This window comes from Bidens hawaiensis, unplaced genomic scaffold, assembly GCF_021521415.1.
Source record: "Bidens hawaiensis isolate Kalapana, Puna unplaced genomic scaffold, B.hawaiensis_p1.1 tig00002772_1, whole genome shotgun sequence".
NCBI lineage: Eukaryota > Viridiplantae > Streptophyta > Magnoliopsida > Asterales > Asteraceae > Bidens > Bidens hawaiensis.
In genome coordinates, this window is record NW_027491150.1 from 2,784,627 (window position 1) to 2,806,851 (window position 22,225).

General features: G+C 34.7%; 4 protein-coding genes across 4 annotated transcripts; 2 read left to right on the plus strand and 2 right to left on the minus strand.

The window, feature by feature from the left end:
• Positions 1 to 361: 361 nt before the first annotated feature.
• Positions 362 to 2,688, minus strand: LOC143621119 (protein HEAT-STRESS-ASSOCIATED 32-like). The gene is made up of 4 exons (XM_077092636.1): positions 2,504 to 2,688; positions 972 to 1,374; positions 665 to 888; positions 362 to 582 (listed from the first exon to the last, which is right to left on the minus strand). Exons 1-4 carry the CDS (start codon positions 2,627 to 2,629, stop codon positions 478 to 480), a joined length of 858 nt encoding a protein of 285 aa, XP_076948751.1. The 5' UTR covers positions 2,630 to 2,688; the 3' UTR covers positions 362 to 477.
• A 3,966-nt stretch (positions 2,689 to 6,654) lies between these two features.
• Positions 6,655 to 7,564, plus strand: LOC143621120 (protein DESIGUAL 2-like). Its single transcript, XM_077092637.1, has 3 exons — positions 6,655 to 6,915; positions 6,996 to 7,201; positions 7,276 to 7,564. Exons 1-3 carry the CDS (start codon positions 6,784 to 6,786, stop codon positions 7,562 to 7,564), a joined length of 627 nt encoding a protein of 208 aa, XP_076948752.1. The 5' UTR covers positions 6,655 to 6,783.
• Positions 7,565 to 8,966: 1,402 nt separating this feature from the next.
• LOC143621122 (GLABROUS1 enhancer-binding protein-like) lies at positions 8,967 to 10,292 on the minus strand. Its single transcript, XM_077092638.1, has one exon. It carries the CDS (start codon positions 10,236 to 10,238, stop codon positions 9,216 to 9,218), a length of 1,023 nt encoding a protein of 340 aa, XP_076948753.1. The 5' UTR covers positions 10,239 to 10,292; the 3' UTR covers positions 8,967 to 9,215.
• Positions 10,293 to 15,635: 5,343 nt separating this feature from the next.
• LOC143621123 (kinesin-like protein KIN-14D) lies at positions 15,636 to 21,972 on the plus strand. Its single transcript, XM_077092639.1, has 17 exons — positions 15,636 to 15,796; positions 17,641 to 17,892; positions 17,966 to 18,110; positions 18,190 to 18,299; positions 18,388 to 18,507; positions 18,586 to 18,789; positions 19,213 to 19,422; positions 19,508 to 19,582; positions 19,670 to 19,816; positions 19,898 to 20,033; positions 20,113 to 20,222; positions 20,433 to 20,594; positions 20,688 to 20,893; positions 21,043 to 21,124; positions 21,206 to 21,310; positions 21,397 to 21,501; positions 21,702 to 21,972. The coding sequence occupies exons 1-17, from the start codon at positions 15,758 to 15,760 to the stop codon at positions 21,876 to 21,878; spliced, it is 2,385 nt and encodes a 794-aa protein (XP_076948754.1). The 5' UTR covers positions 15,636 to 15,757; the 3' UTR covers positions 21,879 to 21,972.
• The last annotated feature ends 253 nt before the right edge of the window (positions 21,973 to 22,225 follow it).

The following is a 22,225-nucleotide window of genomic DNA, read 5'->3' on the forward strand; positions in this document are numbered from 1 at the left end:
AACATAAAAATCCTAGGAGTCGCGATGTGGTCGCTCCCCCTTTTTTTGGAGTCACCAGATTTGTTTGATTTTTAAATGGAGGTTTCTCATGCATTTGACCCGAATTCACGGGTATGAGTCTTATCAAACCCAAATATTTCTTAAACGGGTTATAAAATCTCATTAAATTAAAAACTAATCTCACCAAATATTTGATACAAAAATTTCATAAAGTATGAATATACTAAAAAATTAATATATAATTTATTTAAAAAAATTATATATTATTTATAATTAAAAAACCAATTTTATAGTAAAAAAATAAACAAGTCTTGAATCTCATCAAACTCATATAGCTTTTAAACCGGATTATAACATCAATCCGTTTTTTGCTTCTGTTATTAATTGTCCTTAGTACAACACACATGATACCACAAGCAGAATTACAAAACAACAGTTTCACATACATAACGATAACACGTTTGACAAACTTTTAAACTACAAAAACCAAGAATCGAGAACCGATTTATGGTTCTTTCCCAGGTTACGTCCTCGGATGCACTCCAAGTCCAGCACTTGCGAATGATCCACAAAAAGATTAACCTGTAAACAAATTTTTAAAAAATTATCAGAACCATACATTTAAAAGGCAAAAATAATGAAAGAAAGAAAATTAAGGAAGTACATTGGGACCATATTGCTTAATGAACCATTCGGACGTTTTGGCATTTGATGCTTCAAACATGGTCTTTTCGATTCCTAAACGCCCGATCACCTTCGCTATAATATCAGCCCGAACAGAATCAGCATATTTACAGACGTCTTCAGCATCGATTAATATCATATCCGCTCCAGCTTCCAAGCATCGTTCAGCTTTACGGATCAAGTAATCAACGTCCTCCACTCGTTCTGCATTTAAAGTACATTATATCAGCATCAACATTATCATTAACGTTAACATTAAAACATGAGAAAGAATTATTAACGCATACCAGACGTTCGAGGCGTTGGAACAACATAAGAACCAAATGCTCTTGCATGGGTCGGAGGAATATCAGCCTTGTTGAACTTAACAGCAAATTGAGGCTTGGCTTTTAGGCCTTGGCTTTTAATAATCCGTATGTATCTCAACAGGGTTTCTTCAGGAAGCTCGAGTGAACCCGTGTTTAGCTCAACTGTATCGAATCCCAGTTGCTTGCATTCCTCTATGTATTCTTTGAAAGAAGATGAACCTTTTTGCAGCAAATGTTCAGCCCAGTCACCAGTGCTAACATATATATCATGTTCATGGGCCAATTTTGTTGCTTCTTTGATGAATGATTTTGGCATTAAACTTTCAGCGCCTCCTGTAAACTTTAGACCATCAACAAATTGACCCATTGACTCCATCATATCCTGTTCCAAGCAGAGAAACGAGTGCAGCTTAGAAAAACAGTAAACAAATATAGTTTCCACATGAATTAATCTATTGGATATCCACAATAATTTTGACTTGAAGTACACGTTGAATAATTCAAGTTGACGATGACATATGATGTATTTCACTGAAGGAACAGCATAGTAAAATCATATTTTTTTCTGTGTAAATAATTAGGGAAATACGACTTGCTTCAAGCAAGGCACAATATTTACAGTTAGGTAAAAAGCTCGAAACAAGCCGAGCCACTAACGAGCTACTCGAGATCACATCGATAAAAAGCTCTAAACGAGCCAAACCCTGGCTTCAAATAAAGCTTGTTTAGTTATCAAGCCCGAGCTCAAGCCTTGTATGGGAAGCTTGTTTTGGCTCGTCAAGCCTTGAGGATATTTAAGTTTTACCTCTTTGTACTTCTATGTATTAAAGTCACACTGCATGGCTGAGCTCGACTCGAGCTCGAGCCAAGCTTTGGCTCGTGTAGTTGTTTTATGGTACTACACAAGCTCGAGCCGAGCTAAGGCTCGTTTAAGGTTTTCCACACAATATATAAGAGTAACTAAAAGCGTATATAAACTAGCAATAGATAATAAATAAGCCAAGCCCGAGCTGTAAAAACGACTCACGAACCCAGCTCAAACTCTAGAAAAAGTGCTCGAAACAAGCCGAGCTCAACTCGGTTCTTTTACACCCTGAAATTCGATTCTCATTACAGATTGCATAATACAAGAAGACGAAGAATTAATCTCGAAATCAACATAAAAATGCAGTTATCCGTGGTCTAATCAGAAACCAACACAAGCTGATTATGCACCCAAAATTCTCCTACGTGTTATATTCAGTTGGAATAACAATTGATCACGAAACCGACACCGAATGCAGTTAATCCTGATCTGATCATCAGAAACTAACACGGACTAAATTCGAAGGAAGAATTAATCCCGAAATCACGTGACCTAATTATCACAAGCTGATCACGGACGAAATTCAAAAGTCTCCTAAGTTTATAAATTATAATCAGACGTAACAACTAATAATAATAATAATAATAATTAAATGAGCGTTGAAATGTAAGTATGTGATTAGTAGCGAAAGGCGAATTACGGATACCTGAAGCAAATTGTGAGAGAATAGAGATGAGTGATTAGGACCACGGATCTCAGTAACACCGTAGCTTCGAGGCTTTTCGGGGCGGTCTAAGTCCTCGGTGAAGGTCTTCCATCGGTAAACAGCCATGGTTGATCACAATTGGTTTAGATTATTATTATTATTATTATTATGGAGCTGAATGTGTGTGATGATGGAGAGAATGAAAATGAAAATGGTGAAATGTAGAAGGTGGTAGATAAAGCTGGAAAGAGCGGGTTCTAGAAAATTTTAGAACAACCCGTGAGCCCATCATCATAAATTAAAAACCGGTATTTTAGTCGTATCGGATTAGTTTAAAAATGGTATGATAGTTGAACTGAAATTTACATAAAGGTTTAATCGAGTTAAATAATTTATCTTGTAATTCTATGTAAATACAATCTCAACTCAAATAATAATCTAAAAGTTTATTAATAAACATCACACGTGAACCAGATATCACTCATAAACAACGATCGAGTAAGATAAAAAGTTTGTATTTTGTATACAAAATTAGCCAATTACAAAAGATGTAAATAAAAAAACCATTGGATTTACTTGATATAAAATTGGTTGATTAACGAATCGTCGTTTATCATGTTTACTCGTTTCAGTTTTATCCACTATGTTAAAAGTCATTTCTGAAAAAATATCAAAAATCTCGTGGATTTAAAACCGTTTTGCCGGTAAACCGGTATTTAAAAAAAAACCGGCGGTACAGTTTTTTTGCAAGCTGCCCAAAAATACCAGGGTTTGAATATCAGTTACATTACGAAAATCCGGTATAATCAGTTCAACCGGCCGGTAGTTACCGGTTTTCAAAACATTGGTTGTGACGGACAGTTATGACTTAGTATTTAGTTTTGACGATACTAGGGTGATGATGATAGAATAAGCGAGTAAATTGCATTTACTAGTTGGAGATTTTTGAACTGAACGAGTTTTATCTCACCGCACTGACGTGCATTTAGGGGAGTGTTCATGTGTGTTGGCATTGGGTGAGAGTTTTCCATAGATCGAAAGGCGAGTATATTCCAATGTGATGAATTTAGCTAGTAGCCTGTTTAAAAGATTCGTTGACCATTCTATTAAAAAAAGAAACATTATGTAGTGGAGTAAAATTGTTAACGGACGCAGACTACTATATATTATGTTAAAAACAAAACTTGGGTTATTGTGTAATAAAATAGTAAGGTTGTTTTATGTAACTTAATGAAATTTGGAGTTGATTGTGTAAGTTAATGAGAGTTAGAGTTTGGCTTATGAAAAAGGTGGTTACGATGTTATTTTGTAACTTGATGAAACTTTGGGTTAATTGTATATCTTTGAATCAGTCGGTATTAAATGTGTTTGGTTCACAAGAAGAACACATCTAATTGATTAACACATTTCTAACTCATTAAGTTTTAAAAAAGGTTGAATGAAAAGTTTTATCCCATTATACCTTCACATGTGTTCATAATCCTTAATCTGCCACTCACGCATCACGTTCTCGACCCACCACCAAATCCTCTAGGACTCATCACCACCACATTGGTGTACTCAACACATATTGACGTAAAGGTTGTTAATAAAAGTTAAGAGTTGGCATATGAAAAAGGGTGTTACTTTTTTTTTTACTTTCTTACCATTTATCGGGTTTAATTCTTATTCATTAAAATAAACAAAATCTTATCTAACTCATTAATGAATTCAATTGCGCATAATAACTAAAAAAGGGCCTTTGTAATAAAAATTAAATTTTGAAATTAGTCTCACGTTACTATAGGATTAAAATCTTGCATAATATAGATTTTTCTTTTTTGTGTTTATTAACTTGCCAAGTCATGATTCTTGCACCTTTATTGTTGCCACGTCCTAATTCTTTTACGTTCAAATAGAAAATAGATCGATCAACCTTTTGTTTTGCATTTTCAAGATTAAACGTTGGATTGATATTCATATAAACAGAATAATCTTTTAATTCATTTTTGACTTTTATGAAGAAAAAAAAAAGAAGTAGAACAATCATAATTGAGATGTAATAATGCCTTTGAAAAATATTTGATCGATGTTTTAAACTACCCATTTTTTGTTATTGTGATACATATCCAAAAGGGTTGATGAACAGAGCCTGTTCGTGTGGCTGGTTCAATCCGTCTAGCCTAATACGTACGTGAAAATTTGACACAAGCCCAAACATAAACGTCGTCGCATAGATATGAACTTCAACACGAGACAACATTAATGGGTTGACACGAAAACAACTTGTTTAACTCGGATATATAATATTTTTTAACTACAATTTAATACCAACATTGCAAACGTATAGAACAATTGCATTTCAATATAACATCGTGTGTAGATTTATATTTTAATTTTTTTAATTTTTGATAATATACCTAATTAATTTAGTTTTAAACAGAAAACATTTTTTAATTATAAGTTGAGTCAATCGTTAAATCAAGAATTTGGATGAGCTTAAACGAAGTTGAGCCTCTATCAGGGCTTACTTAGTAAAGAAGATTGATCTAAGCTAAATAGTAAAGAAGATTAATCTAAGCTCAAAATTGATAAACTATTCACGCACCAAGCTAAAACGTTAGAAATTTAGCCCAAAACAAGCCTAGTTCGAGCTTTGCTTGGCTTGCTACGCCCCTAGAGTGGACTAATGTCGCATTCTCTCCTATTGACCACGTTGGCTTCACTCATTCATCTTCTCACGGGCACGGCTCTCTCTCTTCCCTCCCTCCCTCTTAGCCTATGTACCCTCTATCCCTCTCTCTTCTATGTCGGCCCACGCCCATGTACCTAATGTTGAAGATGCTCCAAGTATTAGAGCATTTGTATCACACAAGACCTTCTCTCATGACAAGTGCCTTAAAAATAATCGTATATTACAAAGATGAACTATGATCGTTTTACAATGGATATATTATCCATAAAAGATAAATAAGAACAAAAACTTACTTTGGAAGTAGCTGCTTTTATTTCCATATATTTGTAGAATTTAGGTGGTATTTGTTTTAGAACAAAAACCGTAATATAAATTAAGTAATTAACTATGAGCATTGCTATGCCCAAAACTTATTACTTGTCTTAGATAATCTATTTGGAAGTAAACAAATACTATCTAGACGATATAGTTATAAAATATGTCACCATAATACCTATGAACAATACCAATACCAATCCCTATATCTAATATACAAATTCACAATTCTTAACAATCTATACACTCCAAATTTTCAAATCCAGTAACCTAAATCCTTAGATAAGATTATAGTATATAACTAGTAAATAACCCGCGCATTGTGGCGGAAACGTTGATACACATTAACCAGTGTGGCGCAATGAGATGTTGACAACATAAAGTTACTAAAGTTTGTATGCGTTTTATGGCATATTTGGATTTAATATAATTCAAACGTAGATAGAAATAAAGATGTATCTATACAAAATTAAGTTATCGTAAAAAAACATAATATATATATATATATATATATATTATTTAACCATCCGTTTTGGTCGCATATTACGTGAGCCGGGTAATCCGGTATTGAATTAAATGTATATTGAGACTTAATGTAAAAACATTGGCGTTTGTATTCGAAATTTAGAGTAACAAGAAAAAGATATATATTATGTTTGACCCGGATCAGGTTCGAACAAAATTTATACGTAAATATAAATGGTCACGTCGCGATGGTAGATTGGAAATTTAAGAAAAATACTATTTTTAAAAATAAAATATATCTAATATTAATTATAGAAATAATAAAGTATGCCAAAATGGTTAATAATCTTTGTAAGAAAAATAGAATATGACAACATATAATATTATTAAAATTCAAACTTCAAATATAAATTAAATTGTACCTACCTCAAGATGCTTTGCATACTTGTAGAAAAATAATTGGGTTATTTCATAAATAGTAAATTTTATGAGATAACTACCTAATATATGAAACTGGGTATGTTAATACTCACTAGTCACTATGGCATTTTTCAAGTTTTAAGAGAAAATATGAAATTTATTAATATTATCACAAAATATAAAAGTATAAAGATGCAAGTAATAACTTTCTTATGCTAGGTGAAAAGATACCCTTCTTTTCTTTTGAGCCATGGAAAGAATCCCAACAGCTAATCTTACAACATGTTCTATCATATGCACATCAACCTCATACACTGTTTCACTTTATTCATTATTCCTCTTTCACTCCATGTTTATAAAACCCACAATCTACTTGTCTCTCCTCCATCTTCTCTAACCAACAAAAATGGCCATCAACAGTCAAATGTACGGTCAAAATGCCGGTCAATACCTCATGCCATTTGTCTGTTTATTGATCATAGTCATGGATCTCACAGCCGGCATTCTTGGTATCGAAGCTGAGGTTGCTCAAAACAAGGTATGTTTGATGTTTCAAGTTTCAACACACGATAACCAACCTTAATACCGCGTATGTGTTAATGATTGTGTCTTTTTAAGGTACAAAATCTAAAAGTATGGATCTTGGAGTGTCGGGACCCGAGTTATAAAGCGTTTAAGCTCGGGTTTGTTGCTTTAGTGTTCTTGACATTTGCACATGCCATTGCAAACTTGTTTGGCGGCTGCCATGTTGTATGGTCGAAACCAGAGCTCGAGCGAGCCACTTCTAACAAGCAATTAGCCATGGTTTCACTCTTCCTCTCATGGTATGGATTTTCACATGTTATTATTATTATTTGCTTTAACCAAATTTACCTAATGTGTTAAAGTGTTGTGCCAGGATAACGCTAATTATCGGATTCTGGATGCTAATTGCTGGCGTCTTGGCTAACACAGAATCAAGAAAATCATGTGGCGTTTCAAACCATCGTTACTTGTCAATTGGAGGCATCGCGTGCATCATGCATGGCATGTTTGCGGTTTCTTATTACATCTCTGCCATGGCAGTTGAGAAAGAAGAAAAGAAGATGAACCCACATGGCCCGCCAATGCACCCGCAAGGACCCATGCACCCACATGGCCCGCCAATGCACCCGCACGGACCCATACACCAGCCCGCACCTGTTTGAATCCAAAATGTGACCTAACCTAACCTAATCCAGATATCTTCAGTTTTCTATCTCTATTTATTTCCTATGTTTTTTTGTGTGTTTTACAGCAAAAAGCATTAATTTGTTCAAAATCTTTCATTTTTAATGAAATTCAAAAGCTTTATAGCAAGAATGCTAATAATGACTCGACGCACACAAAACGTTGAACCAAATACTTTTTTTCTGTCACTCGCAGCTATTATTGTCACGAGTATCGATCCTAACACCAAAACGAAGCCATGGATCAAAATATTTATCTTCTATGGCAATTTGCAGAAGCACTAATAATGACTCAATCTACGCACAATGTCGAACCACATACTTGATTTTCTGTCACTTGCAGCTATTATTGTGCAACAATCATCGATCCTAACACCAAAACGAAGCCCTAGCATAAAATATCTATCTTTTATGGCAATTTGCAGAAGCACCCTTGTGAATAAAATCCCTAAAGTAACTGGAAGAGATCCATTGATTCGTTCACAGTCAGCATACATGCTCATTAACAGAAACATGCACGACACGTTTATTATCTCACTTTACCAAACGTCCAAACTAGCTCATAAACACAGTAACATGCCAAACAAGCATATTACACACAAACAAAATCTAACCTCTTAGCACTTCATAACTCATTACCTCCTAAACACATATATCCATAATCAGAATATACCGTATTTAGCAACCGTTTTTGTAATTGCATTAAATACAATCTCTGCTAGCTCTTTCAAAACTTATTCATATTTAGCAACCTTATTCATAAAATGCTCGGCTCTAGAATCTTAAGATCCATCCGCTTCTCTTCCATCTCAACCATCTTCGCTCCCGACACCAACTCTGACCCCTTAATTCATTATCACCACATCTGTAACCAACTAACCGGTAACCCTAACGAACCTAGATTGTCCGACCCACAGCTCACCGACTAGTTATGGTTATATGTGTAACCTAACCTAATAACTCTAACCCCTTATTCATTATAACTGCATCTGTAACCGACTAACCGGTAACCCTAATGAACCCAAACGGTCCGACCCACGAGTCCACGACTCACCGACTGATTATGGCTATATGTGTAACCTAACCTAATCCAGATATCTTCAGTTTTCTATCCCTATTTTCCCTTTTTTAACTTTTTTGTGTTTTATAGCAAAAAGCTTGATTTGTTAAAAATCTTTCATTTTTAATGAAATTCGAAAACTTTATATCAATAATGCTAATAACGACTCGATGTACGCTAAACATTGAACTACATACTAGATTTTGTGCCACTTGCAGCTATGATCGAGTAACGATTATCGATCCTAACACCGAAATGTAAGCCCTGTATCAAAATATCTAACTTATATGGCAATCTGCAGATTGCAGAAGAACCCTTGTGAATAAAAACCCTAAAGTAACTAAAAAAGATCAACTTCACATCAAACATACATACTCATTTAACAGAAACATACACAGCGACACGGTTAACAATTCACTTTACCAAACCATCTCATAATAACCACAGTAAAATACCAAACAAACATATTGCACAAACACAAACACAAAATCTAACCTTTTTAAACTTCACAACTCATCAACTCCTAAACACATATAACCAACCACGAAAACACAATGTACCTTATGTCCTTTATTTCGCCACCGACTTTGCAATCGCATTAAACACAATCTCCGCTTGCTCCTTCAACACATCCACCTTCTTCATAAAATGCTGCAGCTCTTGCATCTTCAAATCCTTCCACTTTTCCTCCATCTCAACCTTCTTCGCACCCGACACCAATTCCAACCCTTTTCTCATTATCACCTCGTCCGTAAACGGCAACCCCAACGATCCCAACACACCCAAACCGTCCGACCCGCTCTGCACCGCTTTCGCCTGCGCCTGCGCCTGCGCCTGCGCCTGCACCTGCACCTGCGCCTGCACAGATTTCATTTCAACATCGTTCCCGTTCTCGGGCACCACAAATTTACGACTCTTCGGAGTCACATTAACCTTAACTTTCACTTTCTTGGAACAAGAACTCAAACCCACATTCCTAATATTATTATTGCCACCACCACTACTACCATCACTCCCCCACAAATGTTTCGACAACTCGTACATTTTCTTCTCATGCGGGTTCGAAAAGGAGCGGACTTTGCCTTTCGTTTCGACACGGGCGACATTGTTTTCGAATTTCTTCTTCAACCGTCTCGCTTTAGCCAACATCTGTCTATCGTTAACATCAACGTGCAACGATTTCTTAACAAATTCATGGAAATCGTTGACGTCTGCAGCCGGGTCTTTACCTTTCGTCTTTACGTAATCGATCATACCTTGAATTAACTCCACCTCGTTCTCTTCACTCCACAGCCTCTGAAACAATAGCTTCTTTTCACCACCATTATTATTATTATTATTAATAACAGTATCCGGGTGGGTTTTGACCCGTTTGGTTGGATCAAAGGTGTCGATGTCGGAGGTGATTATGGGGCGTTTGCTGGTGGATTGAATTGGGATTTTCGATCTGGGTTTGGTGGGAGTCGGGTCGGGTTGATCGGAAGGTGGTGGTGGAGGTGGTGGTGGGTCGGATTCGGATCCGTCGGATGAATGTCCAGCTTCGTCGCCGGAGGATGAATTGGCGGGTTGGATCTCGGATTCGGATCCGGCCATTGGTGATGGTGAGATTAGGGTTTGTGAGAATTTGGGGGAAATGGTAGACGGTGGTGATGGGAGTGTATATATATATATATATATATGTATGTATGTATATGTATATATGTATATGTATATGTGTGTGTTGAAGGCTAAACACGATATACACAAGACATCGGACAACTAAGAGTGGAGTGTATGTCACTTAACGAGTTAACAGGCCTTGTGAGTTGTGGCTAAGTGAGTAAGTATTATCCAGGTTGATTTTATTTTAGGAGAGGTTGTCGGTATAAGCTTTGATGTTTGGGTTGAGGGGGCGGTTTTATCTGTTTATTGGGGTTTTGTTGACGGGAGGTTTTACCTGTTTGAGGGGACGGTTTTACCCAGATGGTTTTTTAAGGAGAGGTCGTCAGTATAAGATTTGGCGTTTCCATTGAGGGGGTGGTTTTACGTGTTAGTTGGAGTTTTTGTTGAGTTTGACGTTTCCGTTGAGATGGTGGTTTCACGTGTTAGTTGGAGTTTTTGTTGAGCTTTGACGTTTCCGTTGAGAGGGTGGTTTTACGTGTTAGTTGGAGTTTTTGTTGATGGGAGGTTTTTAAATCGGACCGGAAGCGTTAAATAGCTGGAGATGGTTGAAATTCCGGCGCACTTAGATTTGGGAAAATTGTAGCTGAAAAACATTAGAGTGGAGATTGCTCCAGTTTTGAGATTAATACGCGACGGAACAAGAACATCCAAAGTAAAAATTGAGAAAACTGAGGTTTTTTAATTTCTATTAACAATAAGGGAGAATTCAAGAGATCAAGCCTTTAGAGGGGTGGGTATTGAATCATAAATGGGAAGGGGAAGGATGACGCGGTACCCTTTTCCCAATCGTGAACATTGATTCGCGACGTTGGGGATGGGAATGGAAGGTGGAATGTGGTTGTCTTCATCGTTGAAGCTGATGGTTTGTGAGTAGAGGGCAAGGAAAGGGAGGGGATAATGAAAGTTTGGAGGTGTGGCAAAGAATGGAGAGTTGCTTGGTTCGGATGACTCCCGCCATTCTTACAACAACAACAATGGAGGAGATCTATGATCGAAGATTTCACAACAATGTTAGATGAGCACGAGAAAACATAAAGTAGCAGTTAAGGTTATTTAGAGTTTACAAGTTATACATATTGTGCTGGATTATTTAAACTTTTCTTTACAATTTAGAGGATTATTGAATTTATTTAAATGAAGGGTTGGAAAAAATAGCTGGAAACGGTTGTAATCACGTCAACTATAGGCTTGAAAAAAACGTAGCTTAAAAACATTTGGAGTAGAGATTAATCTAGGTTTGAGCTAAATACACAACGGAATAAGAATATACAAAGTATATATTGAGAAAATTGAACCTTTCTAGCAACAACAATGGGGGAGAATGATGAGGGATAAGTCAAAAGATCAAACCTTTATAGGGGTGTACATGGAATCGGAAATGGGGAAAGGGAAGGGTGATGTGGTACCTTTTTTTCTTGACGGTGAACAACGCTCCATCTCGTCGGGGAAGGGGAATGGAAGGTGTAATGCGGGTTGGCTTCATCGTTGAAGCATATGGTTTGTGAGTAAAGGAACGAGAAAGGGGAGGAAAAGAGTGGGAAGTTTGATCATGTGGTTAGGCAAGGAATGCGACTTGGTCGGGACGACTCCCGCCAGCCTTACAACAACGATGGAGGAGATCTCTTAGGTAGAGCAAACGATGAAGATATCATGACAACGATAGATGAGAATGAGGAAACATAAAGTAGCGGGTATGGTTATTTATAGTTCATAAGTTATCTATATCGTGGCGGATTTTTTAAACTTTCCTTTGGGATATGGAGGATTATTGAATTTCATTAAATGATTTATTTGACTGGAATTAATCTCAATTTCAATTCATTTTACCCGAACTTGCCAAAGAATGAAATTCTATTTCTATTTCCATTTAAATCTTATAACGTTCCCAAACACGCCAAATAATGGAATTCTACTTTTATTTCCATTGAAATCTAGTAACTTTTGAGAGCCAAACAACAAGCCAGCTGTTTCATGCTCTTTTACATGTAAAGTTATTTATGATATAAAATTCAAACATCGTACACCTTGATAAGTTGTGAAATGTTGAGCATTTTAATATTAGTTATTTGCTGAATCCTTTTATAGATAAATGCATTCAAGCTCACATATGGACCATTAAATAGCGTATATTTACACTTGACAAATATTATAAACATCGCTTAACTGCTCTTCCATATAGGTTGTGCAAGATGTATTTTTATGTTATTATTTGATGTTTGGAACCTATGCTAACTAAGACTCTTTGCCTCTTTGTTCTACATAGTCTAATTCGAATAACTCTATGTAAATATTTGTTATAATAAATTAAAATATTCTAACAATTATATAACTATGGACCTAAAGTTTATAAAAGTTAAAACATAGTGCAAGACCTAAACCGATTTGCATTTATAATCACCTGTTAGTTGATCTTCAAATATAACGTACATTTTAAAATGTGGGGTGCATATCGTGACCAAAACATGATTTGAAAAGAAAGCCGATAACGAATAAAATGAAATTAGCGAGCTATAATATTTTTTGTCGTTTCTTGAGGCTCCGTTACTCGTATTTTTATAGTCCTAAGTGCTTTATCTAAAAATATAAAATGCACACGCTTAGAAGCCAAGTAGATACATAGAGAGTTTAGACAAACCATCATCCTGAAAACATATTTTCATAAATTTTATTATACGTAATGAGATAATCATATGATGCAATTTTACAGTGTATTTATGGAATAGTAAGATAAACCCATCATAGGGTTTTGAAACATTTTCAATAAACTAATGCTTATAACACAATTTATTATAAACTATAACTAGGTTATAACCCGTGTACTACACGGGACTGTATATCAAACATTTTGAAATTAAGAAAATAGGCTTCAATGTGTGATAATATTTAAATTGATCTATAAAAGAAAATCCCTAAATTACGTATGATTAAATATCTAATTTGGTTATTTGACAAATCCCGTATAATACGCGGGTTTAAAGCTAGTACAAGTTATATTTAACAATGTTTCACTTACAATTACATGTTACTTAATTTCACTTGAGTAGACGTACTTGTCTTATCTAGTTCTAAACACTAATCCAAGACCTTAATTTCACCTGAGTAGACATGCTTGTCTTTTCTACTTCTAAACACTTATTCAAGACCTACAAGTAGTAGTCAATTATAACTTCGTAAAAACAAAGTCAAAACAAAAAATTGAATATTTGCAGCAGTTAATAATAGTAGTAGTTAATAATAACTCCATGTTTGTTAAAAAAATGTGTACATTAATAATGCTTAATTTTTAGTTCATTTATAAGATATGACAAATCCTTTTTATTATATGGGTATCAGTTAGCCTTACTCTTTAACACTTAAAAGTTAGCCTAACTAAAAATAGATATGGATTTTAGTGCACTCTTATACTAATATTAAAGAAAGTTGAGTACAATTAACAATCTAAGAATCGTCGTGAAGAAAAGGTATTTTGATGAAATCAAAATCTATAGCATATCAATATCATGATTTTAGTATCTATTAATTGATCTGAAAGTTATTACTAAAAACTGCAAGGTTACAGTCAACTATCTAAAAATCATCAATGATGAGATTAGGTATATGGTTTCAGCGAAAATCATCTGACAATCAAATATAAATTAACGTCATTTGTTAAAAAATTGTATGAATATCAAGTAACAACTAATAAGTGATATTGCTCATGTTTATACAGAAAGAATCATGAAGCACCTAAAATAGAAGTACAAATGTAATGCTTGGCATAAACAATTTAAGATTTTAGTTAAAGAACCATAGTTGAATTTGTAACCTTCTACATTTTTGTCCTTTGGAGCATCAACTAATAATTTTGGGCCTGCAGTCATGGGCGGAGTTTCTGGTTGAATCATCCCACGTCATATAAGCACATTTTTTGACCCGTAATAGGGTAAATGACAAGAGTTTGTAGTATGCTTTTATCTTGCAGCACTCTTCTGCATCATCACACACCTAAATGCACCACCCAAAATAAAAGAAAAGAAAATGACAAGCAATAAAAATAACTCAAATATTAATAATCGGTTGTTAATACAATCCAACAGCTTTTAAATAAGAAGCTAATTGATTTGGAAGGCATCAAGGCTCTGGGCTTTCTTTGGTTTAGCAATAGATTATAAAAAAATCGGCTTCGTGGTTAAATTGGTGTAATTTCTCATTTGTGTAATAATTGGCTTTGTGATGTTTTGTCTCTTCTAAGGTGTGTTTATAAAAGTTAACTTTCAAAAAAAAAAACCACCCGTTCCATAACCCTTGTTTTCCATTTTCAATTTTGACTTTCCATGTTAATTTGACTTCAAACAAATTCAATCTTACAAGTCCTCCAAATCCACAACAGTAGGCTCATATAACTCCACAGTTTTTACTTTAATTTTGACCTGCAATTAAACAATGCATCATATTTTCATAAATTCTCAAATTGCCCCTCATGCCCAACCATTTCTACAGCAAACTACGCAGCCTTTTTGTTGGCATATTAGTGAGCTCTATAATGATATTTGTTAGTCTAGAAATTTGTTAAAAAAATTGTTAAAGCATAAAAAAAACAAATTTGAATATTGCATTTTAAACAACTATATAATATCCATTTTCAAGAATTTAACGGTCTCAAGTTAAACAGAAAAAACCTTAATTCCAGCTTTATTGTGGACATCATATGTAGAAAACTACATTATCATTAAACGAACTCCGGAGATACATTTTCTTGTATCCGGGTTTTTTATACCCGAACTCGTACCCGACCCTTAGGATACAAATATGGTAAGCATTTCAGTACCAAAGGCCGTAATCAAACCGAACCCAATTTGTACCCGGTAATACCCGAAAACCGGAACCGCTTCCAAACCCCGATCTATATACTGAAAAATATCTGAAAAAAAACCCCTAAGAAGTGCAACCCCTTGAAAAATTCAATATATTCCGAGAAAATACCCGGAAAAAAACTCGAAAACCCCAAAAAGGGCTTTTTCGATACCCGTAATTCCGGAAATAGGGTATTAAATTACCCGGTTTTAGAATACCCGTTTCTATATCCGACCCGGACCCAATACATAAGGTATGGTTTTTAGAGGTAATACCTAGACCCGAGCCCGATCCGGGTATACTCCCGGAACCGGGTATTTGAAAAACCCGATTAGTGCACAAAAGTACAGCCCATTAAGTTGCTCTAAGCCTTCAATCAGTAGCATGAGTCACGACCCGGCCCAACAAAATCAACTTAAAGCCAATAATATTGGAAGAGCGGTTAAAGATACATTTCAAAATTTGAAAAATATCTGGAGCCTCTCTTCTCTCTTTCTAACCCTAACGTTCCAATTTTTCCCCCAAAACTATTTCATTTCAATCCATTCATAATCTCAACTTCACTTCACTAAACCTTCAATCGGATTCGATTATCGGTGCAATCCATCATCGAATCGATGGCTACTCGCAACCAAAACAAGCCTCCAGTAAACAACGTAAGCTTATAGTTAAAGTGCTTCTAATCGTATATTATTTAGATTAATAGCTCTTGTATTGCATTCATATTGTTATCGTTTAATATCGATGTGAATTCAGTCTAGCGATAAACCTTTGGATACTTGTAATGCCATTTCTTATAGTTAAGGTGCTTTTGTTTGTCGATACTGAAAACCATACTATGCCGTCAGTATATAATGATTCTAATTATGTGTTATTTGGATTTATAGCTCATGTATTGCTTATTCATACTTCTGATTGTGGTTTAAGTGTCTAGTGCAATTGTTTCGGTTGTTTGGTTATGCTTTACGCTCAATTTGTGCCGCGTGTTTAGTTTCACATTATTAATTGTATATTATTTACATTAATAGCTCCTGTATTGCCTTCGTATTGTTATTGTTTAATATCGATGTGAATTCAGTCTAGGGATAAACTGTTGGCCGTTGGATATGTGTAATGTCATTTTTTATAGTTAAAGTGCGCTTTTGTTTGCCGATACTGAAAACCGTACTATGCCGTCAGTATATAATGATTCTCTTCACACTTCTGATTGTGGTTAAGTGTCTAGTGCACTTGTTTCGGCTGTTTAGTTATGCTTTACGCTCAATTTGTGTTGCGTGTTTAGTTTCTCATTATGGTGTTTGTGATTTTAAAGTTGAATCGAGTTCATTTCTGTTAATGTTTTCAATGTTACTAATCTTATTTGAATGCTAAACCATTGGCTGTGTGTTTGCCAATTTGTTTGAATGCAGGTATATAGCTCATGTATTGCCTTCATATTATACTGTACAAATATTATTGATGTGAATTTAGTCTCGAGATGAACTGTTTCGAGTATACATATGTGCTTAAATGTTATCTAAATGTTTACGGAAGTAAACTTTGTCTTTCGAGTATACTAATAATATATTCAAACAAAGTTAACTCTTTGCTTGGTGGTTGTTTTATCTGTTTTTATATGTTCGAGTAGAGTTCAAGATTTTTGATAATACTGTCTCACGTATATACCTTTTATAATAAATATTCATAATTCCTAAAAAAGTACGTAAAAAGCATGTTGATTATATCTGTGTGATGTCATTTTCTATAGTGAAAGTGCTTTTGTTTGTCGATACTGAAAATCGTACTATGCCTTCAGTATATAATGATTCTGTTCATGTGTTATTTGGATTTATAGTTCATGTATTGTCTGTTCATACTTCTGATTGTGGTTAAGTGTCTAGTGCAATTGTTTCGGTTGTTTGGTTATACTTTACGCTCAATTTGTGCTGCATGTTTAGTTTCACATTATAGGGTGTGTTTGGGATTGCTTATTTAAGTGAAAAAGGACTTTTTGTTAAAAGGACTTATTAACTTATGATTTTTTTAAAAAAAAAGTGTTTGGATTAGCTTATGTGTTGGGGAAAACCAAAATGACTAAAAAGGACACTTTTTTCTAAAAGGAGTGTAATGGGTTTTGAAGGTTAGAGGGGTGTAATAGGTAAATCAAACTCATTAAGTTAATAAGTTACATATTCCTAACTTTTCAAAACCCCTTTATTTTGCCTTCTCCATAAGTTAAAATCCATAACGCCTTATGGTTTGCCAAACACCTTATACACCTTATTAACTTTTCAAAAAGTTTATAAGTTATTAGTTGATGAAAATAAGGAATTCCAAACGCCCCCCTAGTGTACTAATCTTATTTGTGATTTTAAAGTTGAATCGAGTTCATTTCTGTTAATGTTTTTAATGTTACCAATCTTATTTGAATGTTAATCTGTTGGTTTTGTGTTTAAAAATATGACATGTAATGTTTAGGATTTTTTATGGTTACTGATGTGAGTTTGATTTAATTTTGCAGAAAAACCGAGTGGGTGATGATGCACCGTTAGATAAGCGTAGGAAAATTGTAGAAAAAACGGGCGGGCTTATGTCCTCTACATTATCAAGTAGAGGTAGGCAAGCATTAACTCCAATGAATAATCACAAGGAGGTTTCTGTAGCACCACTTTCTGAAGCAGAAGCGCCAGAGAATGAAGTTATTGAATTCACAAAGGAAGAGGTGGATGCACTATTAAATGAGAGGTTTAAAGGAAAAAAGTTTGATTCAAAGGTATATAATCTATTATTGTTTGAAGAGTCTATGCTATCGTCATGTGTTTTAACTATTTGCCGGTCATTTTTAGGGTAAACAAGATTGGATGACAGAGTACTTAAAGAAGTTGAAAGTGTGTATAAAATGGTTTCAAAAGGGTTTACAAGACCTTAACGCGGAGAAGGATAACTTGCGTGAGACGCTTGCGTCATCAGAAAGAAAATGTGTAGAAACAGGTTTGTGTTGTTTTACTAGATTCCAAAGAATGCTGTTTTAATATGCTTTAAGTTGTTGATCACCTGTATATGTTTACAGAGGCTGTGATGAAAAGTAAAGAAGAAGAACTGAATGATATTATTTCAAAATTGGAAGCCAAGGTTTCTTCTTTGAAAGAAAGTTTGGCGAAGGAGGAATTTGAGAAACAAGTAAGTTGTTTAATCAATACCAACTCCTTAGTATCCAATTAATTTTGTTTGTTTGTTACATTGTATCTATTTTTGTATGCATTCTTAGCATGCCCTTGATTCTCACAAGAGAGAACAAGAAGCTAGGATGGCTTCAGAAAAGACTCAAGATTCTTTAAGGGAAGAACTTGCAAGGGCTGTGCAAAATGCATTGAATGCAAATGAGAAGGTACTATAAAGTCAACAGTTTTTATTTCTTATGTAGAAGATATATTTAGTTCTATGTTTTTCTTCATAATGTTTTCAGCTAAAAGCTCAAGAAGACAATTATAAGAGGTTGCAAGAGTACAACACTAGCCTGCAACAGTACAACAGTAAACTTCAAAATGAACTTAAAGCAGAAACCGATGCAAACAAACGAGTATTAAATGAGAAAGCTGCAATACTTGATAATCAATCCACCTTGAAGGGTCATTATAAAATGTTACAAAATGAGTTTACTTCCACCAAAGTAAGACTTTTGCCTTCCACATTTGTCTTTTAAAATCATATATTTTTTGTTATCAAAATACTTGTATTGTTTTTATAATTTATATGCCACTTTGATGTCTTTTGCTTCATTACTACAATAGCAAATTAGCAATTATATGTTGACATATAATGATCAAGTTTGTTGGCATTGGAGATAATATTTTCTTGATATTGTTTATGGCTAGAGAAATCTAGGTTTCCAAGTTATAAAAGTTTTATGTTCAAAGTTGAAACTCTCTAGTCTTTATATATAATAACTGAACCCTTTTATCTTAACTATAATTTGAAAAGACACCATTATTTGCTGTGGTTTTTTAATTATGATTTCATCTTTAGTTCTTCACATTTGTTCTATTTTAATTAGTTCCAATTTAAATCTTTTTGTGAACTTTTGTTGCGATAGGAATCCCGAGATGAAGCAGTTAAACAAAAAGAAGCTGCAAAGAGAGAAGTTGATGTCCTTAGAGCAGAACTACAACAAGTCAGAGAAGATCGCGATAGACAGTTATTACAGGTTCAGGAGTTAACTTCTGATCTTAACAAAACTAAAGAAAATGCCGGGCGCACTTTTGAAGAGGTTAATAACTTGATTATAAAATCAGCTGCTTTGGAGGTTTGTTTCATCTTTTCTTTTGGATTCATTATATTTTATCTGGCAAGTTGTTTCAAAACTTAACATTTTTTAACCCATTTTGTAGGATACATGCTCTTCCCAAAGAGAAGAAATATCTATATTGCAAAATAAACTGGCTGCAGCAGACCAAAAACTTAAAGTACTGTGCTTCAGTTTCTATTGTTTTCATCCTTTTAACTATGTTACTATTTCTAAAAACATGAGCTGATTAATAAATTTCAATTAGATGGCTGATATGACCTCGTCAGAAATAAGGACTGAATTTGAGAACCAAAAACAAGTTATATCAGACCTACAAGATCGTTTAAGGGATGCGGAGACTAAACTTTTAGAAGGGGAGAATTTGAGGAAGAAGCTCCATAATACCATTTTGGTACACCTTCTTGTTTATTAAGAATGTTATTGTAAATAACATGTTATTCCATGCTAATGGTTTACAGTATTTTTTTGGCAGGAGCTGAAAGGTAATATCAGAGTGTTTTGTAGGGTTCGACCTTTGTTGCCTGATGATGGTCCTGCGGCAGAAGCCACTGTCTCTTTTCCTAGTTCTCTCGAATTAGCTGGCCGAGGGATCGATCTTTATCAAAGTGGTACGAGTTTTTATGTAATTGACTTGGGAATTGGAAAGTAAATATTGGATTAATATAATTTGATGTTTCAATTATGTAGGCCAAAGGTATCCTTTCACGTTTGACAAAGTGTTTGACCACAATGCAACTCAACAAGAGGTCTTCATGGAGATATCACAGTTAGTGCAGAGTGCACTCGATGGCTACAAGGTTATCATTGATTTTTTCACATTAAATATACAAAACTGTCTTGATTTGATGTGTAATTTTCCACTTTTATTCACAAATACCAAAACTATTCCTCTTTCTCTTGAGTTTTATTCTCAAACGTCCTACTTTTTCATTATTGGCTAGTATGTGAAAGAAATTATAATTATCAAATAAACTCAAATACATGTCTGTCTATGTTGTCTTTGACAGGTGTGCATATTTGCGTACGGACAAACGGGCTCCGGAAAAACTTACACGATGATGGGCCGTCCTGATGCACCATTGCAAAAGGGTTTAATCCCTCGTTCTTTGGAACAGGTGTTCCAAACCAGTCAAGCTTTAGCTTCTCAAGGTTGGAAGTACAAAATGCAGGTAAATCATTATTCTTTTCCAACTCTATATTAACTTTTTGTCTCATTAGATATAGCCTTTAGATGCTAATTTTTTCTTTCTAAACCTTATTAGGCTTCAATGCTTGAAATATACAACGAAACAATTCGTGATTTGTTGGCACCACGACCAGTTAGTGGAACCGAGGTGGGTGGGGCCGGGAAGCAATATGCAATTAGACACGATGCTGATGGCAACACATTTGTGTCTGATCTTACTATTGCTGATGTTTTTAGCATTAAGGATGTTTCCACTCTTCTTCAGCAGGCTGCACACAACAGGTATGTTTTCAACTATTTATAAATATAAAAAGCTTGACAACTATTTTCACATGGGTCAATTTTCTTTGTGCTTACAAATAGTTTTTTTACAACTGTTCTAGAATTATTACAAGTTTATTAACATTACCTTGTGCTGTTTTTTCTTTCAGGTCAGTTGGTAAAACTGACATGAATGAACACTCTTCAAGAAGTCACCTGGTGTTCACATTAAGGATATACGGGGTTAATGAGGTATTTATTATAAATCCAACTACTTAAAGCTATTATATTAAGTTAACCTGTCTTGACACATTGTTTTTTTTGTTTTGATAGAGCACTGAACAACAAGTTCAAGGGGTATTAAATTTAATTGATTTGGCTGGTAGCGAACGGTTGTCGAGAAGCGGGGCCACTGGAGAACGTTTGAAGGAAACTCAGGTTCAACCGTGCTCTAAGAGTATAAATATAGCTAGCGTTTAAAGAAAAACATAATTCTTATTTTTATTTTGTTTTTGCATATTCAGGCAATTAACAAGAGTCTTTCCTCATTGAGTGATGTTATTTTTGCGTTGGCAAAAAAAGATGACCATGTTCCGTTTAGAAACTCTAAACTTACGTATCTTCTCCAGGTACTCTCTTTCTTATTGTTGTAGTCTTTATATCTAGGCCTGATAATGGGTCGGGTTTTGGCATTCCCGAGCCCATACTTGGTTAGTAAAGCCCATCCCAAACCCGTCCCCCAAACCCGTCGTAAATAAGATTTATTTGTTTAAAAGTTTAAAACAGTACACTATGATATTATATTTATCTTTTTTTTATTTAATTATAGCCTTGTTTGGGAGGCGACTCAAAGACACTGATGTTTGTAAATGTGTCACCCGACCCATCATCTGTTGGTGAATCCTTGTGCTCGTTACGGTTTGCTGCAAGGGTGAATTCATGCGAGATTGGAATCCCGCGTCGTCAGGCAATTAAACCATTGGATTCTCGTTTGAGTTGTGGATAAAAATACATAAGTGTCTTGACAGAATCAAAGAAAAACGGGCGATTTATTGTTGTTTGTCATATGCCCAATGACAGTATCACTAGTGTATTTGTTTTTCAATGAGTGCAGAGGAAACATGTTTGATGAATTTAACTTGTAATTGTGTGGGATTTTGGTTTCTGGATTTGTTGTAACTCAGTAGATTATTAATATATGGTTCAGTTATGTTTTCATAATTTATATTTGTTTGCATATGAATTATATCGGAATGTTTTCATATAGTCTTGTTTTGCTGGTTTGAACCAAGTTGTAAGATATCTAGTTACTAACTATTTTGTCTTATCATAATTCATAAATATAGATTTTTT

What these genes read in the sequence shown, in the direction of transcription:
- LOC143621119 (XM_077092636.1), bottom strand. Translation starts at nt 2,629, where the DNA reads ATGGCTGTTTACCGATGGAAGACCTTCACCGAGGACTTAGACCGCCCC. An exon ending in TCTCTCACAATTTGCTTCAG is followed by an intron (nt 1,375 to 2,503) that starts GTATCCGTAATT and finishes TGCTTGGAACAG; the next exon opens with GATATGATGGAGTCAATGGG. An exon ending in TCCAACGCCTCGAACGTCTG is followed by an intron (nt 889 to 971) that starts GTATGCGTTAAT and finishes CTTTAAATGCAG; the next exon opens with AACGAGTGGAGGACGTTGAT.
- LOC143621120 (XM_077092637.1), top strand. Translation starts at nt 6,784, where the DNA reads ATGGCCATCAACAGTCAAATGTACGGTCAAAATGCCGGTCAATACCTC. An exon ending in CTGAGGTTGCTCAAAACAAG is followed by an intron (nt 6,916 to 6,995) that starts GTATGTTTGATG and finishes TGTCTTTTTAAG; the next exon opens with GTACAAAATCTAAAAGTATG. An exon ending in GTTTCACTCTTCCTCTCATG is followed by an intron (nt 7,202 to 7,275) that starts GTATGGATTTTC and finishes GTGTTGTGCCAG; the next exon opens with GATAACGCTAATTATCGGAT.
- LOC143621122 (XM_077092638.1), bottom strand. Translation starts at nt 10,238, where the DNA reads ATGGCCGGATCCGAATCCGAGATCCAACCCGCCAATTCATCCTCCGGC.
- LOC143621123 (XM_077092639.1), top strand. Translation starts at nt 15,758, where the DNA reads ATGGCTACTCGCAACCAAAACAAGCCTCCAGTAAACAAC. An exon ending in AGGAGGAATTTGAGAAACAA is followed by an intron (nt 18,300 to 18,387) that starts GTAAGTTGTTTA and finishes ATGCATTCTTAG; the next exon opens with CATGCCCTTGATTCTCACAA. An exon ending in CATTGAATGCAAATGAGAAG is followed by an intron (nt 18,508 to 18,585) that starts GTACTATAAAGT and finishes TAATGTTTTCAG; the next exon opens with CTAAAAGCTCAAGAAGACAA.